General features: G+C 40.9%; 1 protein-coding gene across 3 annotated transcripts in view; it reads right to left on the reverse strand.

The window, feature by feature from the left end:
* The window catches only part of GLIS1 (GLIS family zinc finger 1), a 181,705-nt gene that overhangs the window by 84,393 nt on the left and 81,774 nt on the right, over window positions 1-15,538 (reverse strand). For all 3 annotated transcript variants that reach the window (XM_048313177.1, XM_048313176.1, XM_048313175.1), the window contains exons 3-4: window positions 13,475-13,673; window positions 6,469-7,573 (exon numbers count right to left, since the gene is read on the reverse strand). In XM_048313177.1, the coding sequence (XP_048169134.1) occupies window positions 6,469-7,573; window positions 13,475-13,673 (1,304 nt within the window). The remainder of the gene's footprint in view (window positions 1-6,468; window positions 7,574-13,474; window positions 13,674-15,538) is intronic.

Here is a 15,538-nt window from a genome sequence, read left to right on the forward strand (position 1 = left end):
ATGAAGAAAAGATAAACCAGTCCAGGACGAGCTGAAATATAATTGATTGGGGGACTGTACTAACAAAATAAAAATACTGAATAAATCAACTGGGAAAAAGCTTTTAAACAAAAAAAAGTGTCTTTGTTTAACCCTTATTCATTCTGAAACAGAAAGTAAAAAACGACGAGTTAAAATAGTGACTCATTTCCAAAAGAGCACATTGTCTATAAAATGTAAGTAGTAACATAATCCTCCAGTCCTGTTTGCTGTCCCCCATCACTTGCTTTCCAAATTGAAGGTGACCCAGATTCACTAATGGCTTTCTTTTCAGAGCTTTACTGTGATACTACTGCTGGTTTGAAAAACCTGGTGAAATACCTAATAAAATTTCTATCATGGAGGATGGAAATTAATATCCATGCTTTTGTCACAAGGCTATCTGTTCCCTAAACGTGTTCACTACCTGCCTATCACCTTACCTTCAGCAGATACCAAGTATTGTTAATGGAAATTGTCCAACACTGAGAACCATAATAGTGGCAATTAATTACTATATCCTATGGCAGGGAGTTCCACAGGGGGAGTGCCCACTATGTTGTGGTGATATTCCTGTTAATATCCCACTTTGTTTCTTATTTAACACACTGAATGAACAGCAATACCTACACACAGTCACCAGATCTGTATAAATGTATCAGGAAATCTTCAGGAGTATGTTTTAAACAGGTCCCAAATTACTTAATAATTTATCAGGTCAAATGAAATTAAACCTAGTGGAATTAAATGTTCTTGTAGGATAAAGAAAGTACGTATTTGAAAGCCTCCTCCATGGAAGCTTCATGCTATACCTCTAACTACCATATTCCATTTCTCAGATCTCTTCAGTGTCCTGTACAACATTTTTAAGGCACACAAGTGAACTTGAAAACCATTCTGCATTCTGGCAGCAACACTCAGAATTTACTTAATTTTAATTTATTTAGATTTATTAAAAAAAAAAAAAAAAAAAAAAAACAACCCAAAAAACAAAAAACAACAACCCTAGAAGTATGTCAGCCAGACCTAACCCATATCAGACTGCTGGAAAGTAACAAAAAAGGCAGCCAGCCTTGCTTGGTCAGAGCACAATTCCATCAGGTCCAGCATCCTACACCATTTTTCTATCAGCCTGATAAAGCAGATGCACCTCATAGAATGTCCTGAAGGCCAGCAATCCCAGGACCAAACTGGGAGGTTGATAACCCTTCAGGAAAACCCTGGCAGCTCCTCCCTCTGCAGCCCAGCTCAAGAAGGCAGGTCTCAAGCCCCAAGGGCAGTGCAGGGCCATTGCACTGTACTCATCTGCAGTTCTGTCCTACTGTACTGGAACACAGGACAATCCCATTCACAATGGAATCTGGGCTCAGTAATTTCTACCGCTTTTGCTCTGCAAGATCTGTTAGTGTGGAGCTTTCCTGTGGGCAGACACAAGTTCAAATTCACCAGCTGGCTGGGCATGAGCTGAGAGAGAGCCAAGCCTAAAGCCCGTTGCCAGCCTGCCCTCCAGTGCTGGGGCACGCTTAAACCCATTTGTACTGCCCTGGAGTCTGCAGTGGGCTTTGCAAACAAACAAACATTGTGTTTCCACGAAACCACTGAATTGCTGTCTGCTCCTCTAATCAGAGTGTTTTTAATGCTGAGGTTCCTTGACAGTATCGGGAAATGCCATCAGAGACCTAATAAAAAGAGAGATCTCTGCTGAGGCAGCTTTGATAGAATGGATGTTTCCTACTACTGACTTCAAAGGAAACAAAGCGAGCCTAATATCATTGTTGTTTTTTTAAAGCACTCCTTTGGCATCAGTGCATGACACCCTCCACTCCAAAAGCTGAAAATACTTTCCAGACTTCCACAACATTCCCCCGAGTCAGGCATGGAAACTCATTGTTTAGGTGAAGTAACTCACAAGCCGATAAGCTGCTGCACACAGACTGATTTTCCCCACAGATGCAGGGCTGTCCCTGAGACTCCTCTGTAGCTGTAACCCTGTAGAAATCTCATTTCTCACCCTGCTTTGCTGGACACATGCTCCCCATGGACTGCAGACGGCATCAGACTCAACGTCTACTGAGAACAGAGATTCCACGCTGGTCTCCTCAGAAACAGAAGCAATAATACTAATCTGCTCCACAGGCATTCTCCTGTATTCCCAATAACCAGGTCGCTGCCCATGAAGTGTTACAGATGCAGCCAAGCCTTCTGATGAAAGCTCTCACACACTCACATCATGTCAAACCACCTGCGTCAGAGACGTGCGGTAAAAAAATAACAGGAAGTTCAGCCAGAGCACAATCTTTTGTGCAATCTGTACAAAAATCTGTTTCATAGGTGAATTGCAAATTGTTAGTTTGTATGAAGTGGTGATTGGAACACAAGATCTGCACTGGAATGCTGGAATTGCCTAAAGACACCTTTAGGCAAGTTACTTATCTTCTCTGTCTCAATTTCCCCATGTTTAATGCAGTACCTATGGTGTCTCAGCCTTAGGGATTCAAAAGAACTGACTACAAACAGCACAGGTGCTGAATTTCACTGTGTACAATACAGCACCCAAATAATTCCATTCAGACTCCTCCCAAACGGAGTATGGTGAATATGTACATGAAAAAAAGATTCTGCTTCAAAGTCTTAATTCTCTAGGCAAGCACACAGAAACAGGTCTAGGACACACGCAGGAGGCATTTGTTTCTTTGAAATACAAAAACTGAAGACATTAACAATAAATATTACCCCTGTCCAGCTCCTTTCATGGATATCACATACATTATGATACCCAATTTCTGTAAGCACTAATTACACATGTAGAAATTACACAAAGATAAATCATTTACCTTGATCCTGTCTGGGGAGGCCCCTGAACACATATGAATGCAGCGATGGGAACATATTTTCTACTCGTTATGAAGCCACAAGAGTGCAAGAGGGTAAACTAATAAGCCAAGCACAGATTTGTCCAAATCAAACAATTCTAGATAACTAAATGAGCAGCTCTGTATTTACATTTGCAAGCAGAGGCTTAAACCAAGGATGCAATATCTGGAGATCAGCACACTTCTACTCACCAAAGTATTCGAAGAACTGAAAGGCAGCAAAAGATGCAGTTATGAGAAACTTTTTCTCTTCTTCTTTTTTTTTTTTTTTATAAAAACCATTTAAGCTTGCTAATTTTTGCTGTCTCAGACAATCAAAATTCCAATTGTCTGGGACATCAAATCTAAAAAAGCATGAAATTAATCTTCAGAAGTTAAAGTCTTAAAGGCATTGCATCATTATTTTTGTTGGATATATTTTTGATTATAATGCAGATGAACCCCAAATTTAATAAAACTAAAATAACATGAGTTAAGTATGAAACATAACAGGATATTGCAAAGAGATTAGGTAGTTTCCTTTAGACTACTTGCAGAGCTCAAGGAAAAACCAAACGGAGGGACACAATGACGAGAAGGCACTGCTTAATTAGAATATTTAACGGAATATGAAAACAGAATATTCATAGTACTGGCCTTGGCAATAGAACACAGTGAGCAGAACACAGACCCGAAACATCAGCAGTGCTCCACACCAGATCCTGTTTTGCCTGTTGCCTGTCTGTAGTAGAGAAAGAAGCAGGCTTGCTAAATTCAAACCAGCTGCAACGATGAGAGTGTTACAGTTGGACTGAAGGAAGCTTACCTCATGAAAGTATTGTGGAAACTGCTGTTGGAAAGATAATAAAAGGATTAACTGCAGTTTTAGTGAACCATTTACTTTTCAATCAAAATGTCTCATGTATTTCCTGTTCTCAAGTAGCTTGAATTCCAAAATTCCTTTGTCTATTACAGTACATAGTAGCAAAGTCTGTCATAAGAAATTAATAATTTTACATGGAAAAGTACTTTTATGTATGAGGGCGGGGTGCTGCTCACTGTTAGCTTCTCCTGAGCAGTTCATACCTAGTCAGGCAGTAATCTTACAGGGAAGAACGAGATCGAGGGCTTAAAAAGAAAGTACAATGGGTAATTGTGAACAGTGAAAGAAAATCTCCACTACAAATACCAACAGATGCAAAGTTACTTTAACAGAGCTACAGCAAAAACGAAACAAAATCTCAGACCTCTACAGACAGAGGATGAATTGCCTTCTTAATTTGCAGGAATAACAGCACAATGATTACCACATCAAAAGAAAAGCCATCATTTAAAATGGCATGACATCACTGCACAATGCAAAACTGAACAGCAACCCCTGTTTCATGTGGAATGGAATGGAATCCACTGGGCAAATAATCCCCCACTTGGTATCAGTAACTTTAAGGAACCGTGCTGCAGCTTTGGATCCTGCCCCTGCTAGATCAAGCTCTTTCCAGGGTAGAAAACTAAATCTGCAAAGAAGACATGGGGTTTGTGTATTCTCTTGGATCCACTTCACTCCATGCAGAATTCCAGACTGCAACATTTAATACACGATACCTCTGCTGACAGTGGAAGGCTCTTATTGTGGGAATAGAAGAGTTAACTCCAGGTTGAGCAATGTAGAGCTCCCAATTCTGATTGGGCCATTCCATGTATGGGAACGACTACAGTATCTGCTCCAGTAAAAGAGATCTTTATATACTTACGTGCCAAGGCTATACACATATGCCATAAAAGCCACCTGCAATATCAGATGCAAAGGTTTTTCCAACCTATTCACAAAACCTTCAAGTGTTATCAGAAGCTGATACTTTAATGCAGATGAAATTAATTGAAAGTAGGACATTTTTAGCATTTGTTAAGATATTACATAATTTAGTATCTCTGGTTTACCATGTTTTCTGTAGGAATGGGAATGTAACATTAGAAATCTGCCATACAATACCTGTTAAATATGCATTTTTCAGGAAAAGAGACAAGTTCCCTTACCCACAGAATCTACTGATCTTTCAGCACCACAGGAAAGCTAGGGCTTCATGTTTTAAGTATCCTTTCAGTTTACTTACCTACACTTTTGTTTGGAAAGAAGCAAACTTGCATTATCCTTTGATGATTTATAACTAAATGAAATTGATGCAGGGGAGGATAAATTCATTTGTATGTTTAGAAAATGTGATTGAGCTACTTCTGGAATTGAACCAGTCAACTCCTGCTTTTAAAGGAAAAAGAAACATGTAAGTCTTAGAGTGTTTCCATTTTTTCTTGGACATTTGATGGTATTCCCTAAGTATATGCACTGCTTCCAGTATTGTCTTAGGGAATACCCACTACACAGTGCAGACACTAAGATAATGTTTTTCATTTATCCAATGGAAGTAAAATGATAATCAGAACAATCACTTACAGAGAAAATTTTTCTCTGCAAAACATTTTTAATACTCTTGTTTTCTTCCTTTTCCCTTCCATAACCATCACAGGCCTGGAAGCTTTTCCTATAAACATTCTTTCCTATTCCTCCATAGAAAGCTACAGCTTGCCATGGAAAAGTTTGTCATGATCTAACTTCCTTACAAGCATTTTCCATTGTATCATGCTCTGATCAAAACAATAAAATAGACATATAGCTGAAAATTCTGCCTATCAGGAACCCCAACCTGCTGCCGTAACCATTCCCTTTGTCTGGCCTTATTTGTGCGTGTGTGTGCATGCACACGCATGTGGGTGTTACAAATGAGACTTTCCAAATTTCATGGCCCAATTTGGAAGTTTATGTCAAACTTGTTTTGCTTCATCTGCTTCAGTCAGGGTCTTATATCATTGTTGTTTCAAACATGTGGAAAGCTTAATGGAAGTCATTAACTTTTATTTTAGTTTGGCCATATTGTCATCATGGTGGGCAGATGCAGAGATGGTGTTATTCCCAAGATTCTCTTTTTGGAACTGCTGTTGTTTACATCTTCTTGATCAGAAGAGAACAATGGTTTTTACTTATTTTAAAAGCTCTGTTTTGCAAATTAAAAAAGCCCCTAACAACCTTTGAAAATTAATTAAATATATTCTTTTTATTCTTTTAACTGTTTAAAATCCTTTAACAAGTTTCTTTTTTTTGTCTAAACTACCATTTGAAGCTTTTGCACTCACAGCTCTATGGGTTATTGTTCAGTTGAAGGAATGAAAAGAATTTCATTAGATGTGTTTTATGTTTCTTGATTAAAAATGTCACCCGAGGCTCAGTGACTTTGTTTTACGTTAAATGACGGCTGTGTGCTTTGATCATCACTTTATTAGTGGTTTAATGAATATTAAAAAAACAAAGCACTGTATTAAAAGTTAAGCTCTTATATAAGGAAACTGAATCCCTTTTCCAAGAACTACATTATTTCTTACTCAATCATTTCCTTCTAGATTAAGGTTTTCTCCAATTCTCCTTTAGCCTGCTACAGACTAAGTTACAGGAAAGCACAACAATTATATTGGAATAAGATCGAAGAGGGAGCAAGAAAGAGAGCAGTGCAGTTATGTTTCTATTCAAACAAATATAATCCAGACTTACCATGCACTTGTTTGGTTTTTCTCCAGAGTGAACCCTCATATGAATCAGCAGTTTGTAACGAGCATTGAAGGGTTTATAGCGGCGGACACAGCCTGCCCAGAAGCAAGTGAAGTCCTCTCCTTTCCTCTGGTCAATGTGAGTCTTTTCTATGTGTCTGACCAGTTCGTCTTGTTGGTCATAAGTGGCACTGCAGTCAATCCACTGACAGACCTGCTTGCCGCCGCTGAGGTCCTGCTCATCGCCGTCACTGGGCTGCAGGGACTTGGGAGACATGGAGGCGTTGAGGTGAGGCAGTGTCCCTGGGGTCTGGCTGAGCTGCTGGTGGAGGTGGTAAGGGGGAGGCAGCCCCTGGTGATGGCGAAAAAGATCAGCAGTGGAGGAATAATCGTCAGCTGGTTCTTGTTTTAGGAAACTCACCTTCTGGGTGCTGTGCGAGGAGTTCTGGTGAGGAAGGCTTGTACCATTCATCATAAGGCTGAGGCTGCCATTCTCCTCGACTTGCTGCATTTGTATCTGCTCACAGTCACCTCTGTCACATTCAGCAGAAAGAGGTACAAGACATGCTGGAGGGGAGGGAATACTGCAAGGGTTTCCAGGCTGAGAGCAAGATTGGGGCTGAGAGGATTTTTGAGCACTGTGATGACTGATCTCCACAGGATGAGAGGAAATGCCAGCTGAGTTAGTTCGCAGTCCATTCACACAGGTGACCAGTGACGTCTGCGACGTGCGGATGATCGCTGTAATATCGATTCCTTCGGCTGAAGACGGCACAACAGAGATGCATCTCTTCTTCAGGTTGCTTGTTTGTAGCCTGGCCGAGTGCTGAGGGGTGCCAAGTGACAAAGAACCCAGGGAGGAGCTGTGTTCATTATTAAACAAGTAGGATGAAAGTGAATTTGTAAAGCTATTATTCATTAGATCTAGTTCAGGATGCAGACTACCGGAGGCTCTCAGCTCCATCCCCTCTGTAATCCTCCTACTATGTGTGGAAGCCTCAGACAGAACCTTAGAATCACTGGGGCATTCTTGTTTAATGTGCTGAGCCGGGTGACTTCCATTCAGGCATGGAGCAGCAGAATCTACTGAGTCTTGAAACCTGGGTGACCTGCAATACAGTTTTCATTAACCATCGCTAACCACCACACAGTTTATGATTTTTGTACAAGACACAACACTTGTTAAGCCCTGCAGAATGGAAGCATGCGCTCTCTGGTGAATGTTGCCTGTCTAATGCAGCAATTACATCAAAAAGATCTGCAATGCTTCCTCTCCACCCTGTGTAAAGACAGCATCGTTTTACACAGGATTAATTTTACACACTGGGTTACACACGGAACAGAGAATCTTCCCTCCACTGCCACAGGAAGTTCATCAATTACAATCGAGGCTTTCAGTGCATAATAGATCGGGCAAAACAACAGCTGAGAATGAAGTTTGAGAGCTTTGGGCATTTTTGAATTATTCAAATATTGTCATTTTACTCAGAGCACACTGGGAAAATGCCTTGGCATTCTTGTTGACACAAAAAAGGCTAGCTGAGCTTTGCTTACACGTCAGAGACATGCTTTCCTTTGTTAAATTAAAAAAGGAGCCAGATCACTGGAGAAAAAAGGAATACAGCAGAAGAACTGCTTCCTTCAAACAGCACTCCAGAATCAATGTGAGATCAGCTGAGTATTTACTTCCACAAAGTAAGTTCACAGCCAGTAAATTTTAAATGGCAGCCTATGTACTCCCATCTCCATTTTTCATAATAAAGAGTACGTGGGACTGTAAATCACAATTCTCTCCTGCAGAAGTGATTTTTCATCTTTTTTGATGTGTGTTGAATCCATTCACTGAGGAAGCAGAACCTCGAGGAACTCCACAAAAGACTTTTCAAAAAAGCACTGCATTAGGAAACATTTCCTCCTAACATTTTCTTCCAAGCAGTCAGCAACTGCTTTATGGCTTAAAATAAAACATTTTATCTCAGCTATAAACATTTACTCTGGATGATCCAACTGTGTGTTTTTTCTTGGGACCAGAGGGTGCTCCTTACATATCCCTAAAGCATGGGAGGGTTTAACCTATGGCTTCATCATGCCAGACCAAGGAGAGGAAACCGTACATCTGTGTGCAGGAAAGCTGTACCTGGGCTAATAAACCCTCCAGAGAAGTGCCCCAAGGCTCTTAAGCTGACATGTTCCACTTAAATGAATTTTGTGCTTTTTTGATGCTAGCACCACAAAAGCTGAAGAGAAGCCAACAATTTGGCAACTTGTGTGTGACACCGCAGCTAAGACAGATCTGACACATTTTAAAGCATGAAACGTGTACATAAAAGTATTTTGGACATTTATACACTAAACAATGAAGCTGCTGAATAAACTGCATTTATTTTACACCTTAGATTATTTTATCGCTATTATTTCCTTTAATCCATCACTAATACTAAGATGGGAAGCTGGGATGACTTCTAAAACTTCCTTGGTAACAGCTCTCAAAAGAACAGAAAGGGCTGGAAAAAAATAACAACAATAAAAAGCTTCAAAAAGACTTCCTTCCCATGAAATTACAGTTGTCAAAAATTGACACCTGTCTGAGGCACACAAGTGGCAACACTGCGTTCACTACTGACAGGTTTCTAAGCTCCAACAGGGCTTAATATAAAAAATCCCTTTAAGATCATGAGAGAAGTTAAATTCCCCACCATTCACTGATATAGAACAATCAGATTGTTCACTTGCCACCAGAAATTTTAAAACAGTACATTTAAAAATTTTAGAGGTTTCCATAAACCATTATTTATAATTTCTCCCTTTAGGTTTGCACAGTTGTTCTCAGGGTAAACTTAAAGCACCTGTTTCTGCAGATGGTAAATTTATATTTAAAAAACCCAAACCCAACAATATTCATACATTATTTTTTAACATTTACAGAACAATATGTCTGTAAAATATGTGGCTTAAGTATACTTTTATTGCACATGTTTGGGAAACCCTGCTCAGTAGAAAGCATGGTGTTTTAAACTCATTCTGAGAAAGGCTTTACAGCATGCCATGCCAGGCACAGCATTTCCTATTACTTGGTTTCTGCTGCACGAAAACTCTTCTAAATGATTCAGTTTGTATCATAGTTTAGTGGTCCCAAAGCCTCAGGCTAAAGTAAACACAACACATTTCCTACATCACATAAAGCTAACCCAAGCCTTACATTTCTGCCTGTGATAATTGGGGTCATATTATTAAGCTTTATGTAAAGCTCCCATCTTGCCAGAAATCCATGAGAGAAGTTTGGTTTTTGACTAAGCTGGAGTCAATGCAGAGTACCTGCAGGATGGACATAAACACCCCTGTCCTGAGAAATACCAGGTTTCCAAAACCCCCAGGAACAGTGACCTGCATTTCCAGCACAGGGTCTTACTGAGAGCCAAGACTGTACTGGTGTGATGTTGCAGTGCTGATTCTGAGACACACAAAAAAGAGTTCTGAACCAAAAGACAAGCTGGAATGCCTTATTTCAAAAGCAAATGGGATGAGGGCACTAAATTCATGCTTCCCATTGCCACAGACGTGTCTTACCCATTCTCTGCCTACAAAATGATAAGCACAGGCTGCTTGTGCAGATCAGAACCAAGTCCTCTCCAGAACCTGCAATTTTCTCTGCAGCACTGTATATTCATATACATTATACATCCCATGTTAGTTAACTCTGCTGAGAGAATCTGACATTCCTTCAATTTCCCATTGTTTGAGTGTTGGGGTACCTGATGTCAAGGTTGCATTAATGCAAATTTCCTGTATTCCTGGCAGAATTTTGCCATCACTATTCTAGGGAAAGCCCTGCTCATTCCTCCCAGTCCTGGGGGGGTTGGAGGGAGAAGGGGCACAGAGACAAAATCAATGCAGGAGCGACACAAGGTGTCTGGCAGCCAACTTGCAGGGTGGCTTCCTCTTATACCCATTGACTCTTTGCCCATGGCATCTTGCTGTTACAGTCAGGGAGCAGATTCCAGGCCTGGTACCCACAAGCTGTGCTGGCCATAAAGATTTCACAATCTCTGGACAGCAGCCAAACATAAATGCATATAAAATAAACAGGCAAGATGAGAGGGACAATGCAGAGCAGGACAGTGTAAGAAGCACCATGTGGACACACGGATCAGCCTGAGCAGCTCTGGACAGCTTCCAGATAAGCAATCCTGGAAAGAGAGTGGGGTCAGCAGAAGAATATACCCCACAACCCTCTCTTCAAAGGGAGCATCCATGCACTAGGGATGGACAGTCTAAAGGAACAGAATTGCTGCTTAAGCTCATGAAAGCTGAGTGTAAGGCCTTTGAAGAGTAACAGCAGCCTCTCAGAGGATACTGAGGCAGTGTTTCCTAAGAGACTCCCTTACGTGGTAATTGGAGCCAGAGCACGAGGCCAGTAGCACCACACCAGAAGCGCTGCAGTTCCCAACTGCCCTCAGAGGAAAAGATGACTGTATCTGAAATCTCCGGATTATTTACAAAACATACATGCCTTCAATTGCCACTGGAAATGTGCACCCGGTGATAACTGACAGTTTTAAGAAGCTGGAGGGGATTGTTCTGCTGCACATCCAGGGACCCTGTGCAACAGTATCCCAGCGCTCTGATGTCTTCCCTGGGTTTTACATGCTGGGCACTGAGCGCAGTGTGGGCGGGTTTGCCGTGGCTGATAATGGATTATTTGACAAAAGGCCAACATTAGCTGTGTGCTGCCTCCAGTTGTGGTGAGGAAGGTATTGGGACTTTTCCAGTCCCACACACACTGCATTCACAGATAGAATGTAGCAGCAATTACACTGCACAACTTAAAAGTTATTAACTGAGTGGGAAAAAGGAGCCAGGAAGAAGAGGGATCATGATTCTTTGACTAAGTAGTCATCCCTAGAATACAGTTTAAAAAGAAAGCAATTTTGGGGAGAAGCTGAAGAGGATATCTAGTTTCAGTGCATTCAAGCAAAAAAAGAATAAAAACAATCAAAACCCCAAATCCTGAGGGAGATTCTTGATTGCTAGGGAAGGTGCTCCCTGGTTTGTTTGGCTTTTCCTTGGATGTTCCATAACCTAGAAATGCACAGTGGCTCAAAGTTCTACCCAGAGACACTGTTTGAATTTGTGTCTCCCTTTATTTCTGTGCTGGTCATTAGAGCTGGGCAGAACAACCAAAGACAGTTTGCCCTCATTTCCATGTGCTCCAATATCTGACAATTCCAGCCCTACTTCTCTCATCCATTTTCTGATGAAGGCTCAGATCTGGGAAGGCACAGAGCACCTTTGGCTCCCACTGATTTCACTCCTCTCCTGGGCGCTCACTCCCACCTCAGTTATATTCTCCTGTTTTCAGATCTTCAGGGAAAGACCATGTTTTCTGTTACTTGCTTGTCAAGAACCTTTAGCATCACAAACACCATGAACAGAAATTGTCTGAAATGCTGTCCACCTTCTCTCAAATGCTAAGGTTTTGGCTGTGTGTCTCATGAAAAGCTCTGTGATATAATGAGACACTGTGTTTATGAGGACCACAGAGAAGAGCTGGGCATTGGCTTTACCTTGCAAATCCCATGCAGACAAAAGCACTATTAGTCAGGTGGACATACAAGCAGAGCATGACCAGTGGGACACAAAAACAACCTGTAATGGAGTGGAAGGGTCCTTTAGGATATTCTCCAAACATTTCCAAACTTAGAGGCAGCAGAGTCTCAAGGCTTTAGACCATGCCACAAAGCAGAGGGGAGGGAATCAGGCCTATCACCTGCTGCTTTCTCATGTTATGCAGCTGACAATCCTTTATGTTGTTCTGGGAATCTTCTTCCAAATGGGGGCTGGAAGGGGTTCATATTTCTGAGGGAGGGTACTGTGATGCCAGGTATGAAGGTATCTGTCATTTCTTCATTATAGATTTTACAAAAAGGTTCAAAATGATCTAAGCAGAGTATTCTCTTCCTCCTTTTGTTTGCTCCTGCCCTAATTACCTTTGTTTCATAATTGTCCTCACTGACAGAATGAAAAAAAAAGTTGATAACTACCAGTCCCACACTGAGCCATAAAAAAATCAGGAGGGAGCAGATTTACATCCAGCTGTAAAGGCATCTACAAAATCCTTGTAGCAATAGTAGATTATTCTGTTATGTGGCATGGATATTATTTATCCTTTTCAAGCAAACAAACATGCAAAAAAGTCTTTCCACTTGCTTGCCACATTACCGTGCCTCCTTCTCCTGAAAACACAGATGTTCTTACCCCACCAGTAAACCGAAAAAGGGAAACAAGGCATGAATATGTATAATAAAATCAGGAACAGTCAGATTTTCAAGACCAAGCTGTAGGCCGTATTTCCTGTTGCTATGACTATGGAAATTTCAGCCTGATAGTTCCATCCACAGAGTGCCAAATATTCCAAGTACCTAAGATAAAGACTGCAACTTTATTGAGGTTTTTCTTTTCTACAGCTCTTCAAGAAGGTCAAGATTATTCCTATTACATCCCCTGCCAAAAAGCAGCATAATTAAAATAGATGGACAGATTTTAATTTGTAGCAGGTTTCTATTCACAATGGATGTCTGTTTAGGGTACTTGTTTAAAATCTGGTAATGTTAAATTTGTAACAACAACAAAAAAATAATGGAGTTCTGTGTTTTCATATAATTAATTTATAGCAAATGTTTAAATAGAGATTCTGTTCATAGCATATCCAACTACAGTGTATATATCAAAACCAGAGACCAAATTGTCACATTACGGCCTTAAAAACAAGTACCAAGGATGTGGCTGCATGGGAACACTGCAAATGCTTCATTAAAGCAAATGCTGTAGAAATAAACGTGGCACTAGCTTCCTGTAGGTTTGATGGTGGCATGCCAAACCACTGTGTGGGAGACACACAGCTCCACTGGGCTGGGAGTAAGTATCATCCCTGCCTCCCAGGCAGTGATTTGGTGACACCATGGCATTGGGGTGGAGCCAAGCGCTCAAGCTGGTAAAACCTGGAGCGATACCTGAGATCCGAGTGCGCCAAGTTGAGCTGGCCCACATGCAGCAGCCTCTCTCGGGACAGCGCGTGCTCTCGCATCAGGGAGTTCCCCGTGTGCAGGAACAGCCCTTGCCTGCAGACAGGCACTGAGCTACTCGTCATCTCCATGTCCATCATGTTCTTCTTCTCAGAGATCAAATTGCAGTGATTGTAGCCACCGTTCACTGTCAAAAAAATACGTAAAGAAAGATAAGGCTTTGACTAAGAACTTTCTCCACTGACAACTACTTTGTAAACTCATTTTGGATTTCCTTCCAAAATTCTTGTATTTACAACAAGGCAGTGGAAATGAAAGGTTTCACAAGGAAGCAACATTTAATTGCAAAGGAATTTGGATCTGTAAACTATGGTTGTTTATTTCTCATTGTACAGAAATGCAGCATTTTCTGGCCTGCACAGTCAGTTGTATTTGGTGGGTTCAGACCAAGGCGTTTCAGATCACTCTGGATGCATTTCAGCTTATAGTGGGTCTTTCTGACTATTAGCTCTGCCCTGCCTGTAACCATGACATAAATTATCATTATATCCTCTGGAGTCTACAGCTCCATCGGGCTTTATTCCATTCCCATTCTGGCTTCATCCCATCATAATTTAACTCACCTCAGGGTTAACACCTACCTTAGCAAGACTGTATAATAAGACTTTTGACTGTTAATTGGGGTAGATGAATCACATTTAAAGGGTAACTAAATACACTGTTGAACTGTAAGTTTTTCAAGGCCACACCACCAAGAGAAGATGGTAAATCAATCATATTACAATACCCAATTCACAGTTCCTCTCTTTCCAACAGCAGAGTTACCTGGAATACAGTCAAGATGTATCTTCCCTCCAAAATACTGTAGATCCTTTTTTATGTTTAAGATTTATACTGGACTTGTAATAAAACACTTTCTTTCATTCCCCAAATGATACAAGTCTGAAATTCACCAGGGCTTTCTAAATATGTACTTTACCAATTTTATCATATTATCAAAACATAGAAACTTGAAGCTTCCACCACAGCTCAGCAATACCAACTGTAGCACACACTGATACCTGTTTGTGTGAAGACAGAGATTTCCTAGAATAACATGAACACTATCCCTGTGCTGTCAAAAATAATTATCTTCTCTTGTAGCTGTCAAATCAGAGAACACATTCGCTCTCTGCAAAGGAACAGAACACTTATGCCAAATCCATGAAATCTGTGTTTCAGTCAATCCATTTGCCTTCACGAAGTACCTTACAGATTCAATAGTAAGAGCTAAAAATTTCTTGCACAACAGTGCCCTGAGTGCAGTTGCACTTGCACCAAAGCCTCTGAAATGTGCTCACCACATGTGAGCTGGAACAATGACGGACAAGGAACAACAGCAGCAGCTCATGGGTTTTTTCCCCCCACAGCAACTAAAAACAGAACTGTGAGATTATCTCCGAACACAGACAACCCAAGTGTTCAAGTGTCCAAGCACATGTGAAAGCGAATTCATTCCCTCTAAAAAAAAGGGAAAAAGTCCATTTTACACCACTGTAACTGAGAACAGAATCTGGCCCTCTGACAACTGGCTGTTCTATACCATATTAATATCACTGGCTGGCACACATAAGATTTAAGCACTTTCCATGTCTGGAACCAGATCTCTTCTTTCACTGGTATCGAGGGGCCTTTAACCTACATTCTGTAACTTACCAATAACAGATGAAAAGAGCACACACTCCCTTGCCTTCGACCAGAGGGTTCACCCTGCTTGCATTATACCATAGCCGTTCCATAAATCCATATAAAAACTAATCCTAATTTACAGAGAGTAAATCTAATAAAAGCAGAATGGTTTCCAGAAGGATCTCATGGAAGTGGAATCCATCAAGGTAACTTCTGTCTTTTTGTGTCCTGCAGTTTCGATTTCTATCTTCACATGCAATTGTTTGCGAAGGGAATGGAAGGAGGTGATACAGTAGAGTGCAAAGGCTACAATCAGGCAATTCCTTCCATATGAGTAATCAAGTTAGTTCAATTTTGGATATCTTGCTTCTTTCATTCTGGGGT

Source organism: Corvus hawaiiensis, chromosome 9, assembly GCF_020740725.1.
Source record: "Corvus hawaiiensis isolate bCorHaw1 chromosome 9, bCorHaw1.pri.cur, whole genome shotgun sequence".
Lineage (NCBI taxonomy): Eukaryota > Metazoa > Chordata > Aves > Passeriformes > Corvidae > Corvus > Corvus hawaiiensis.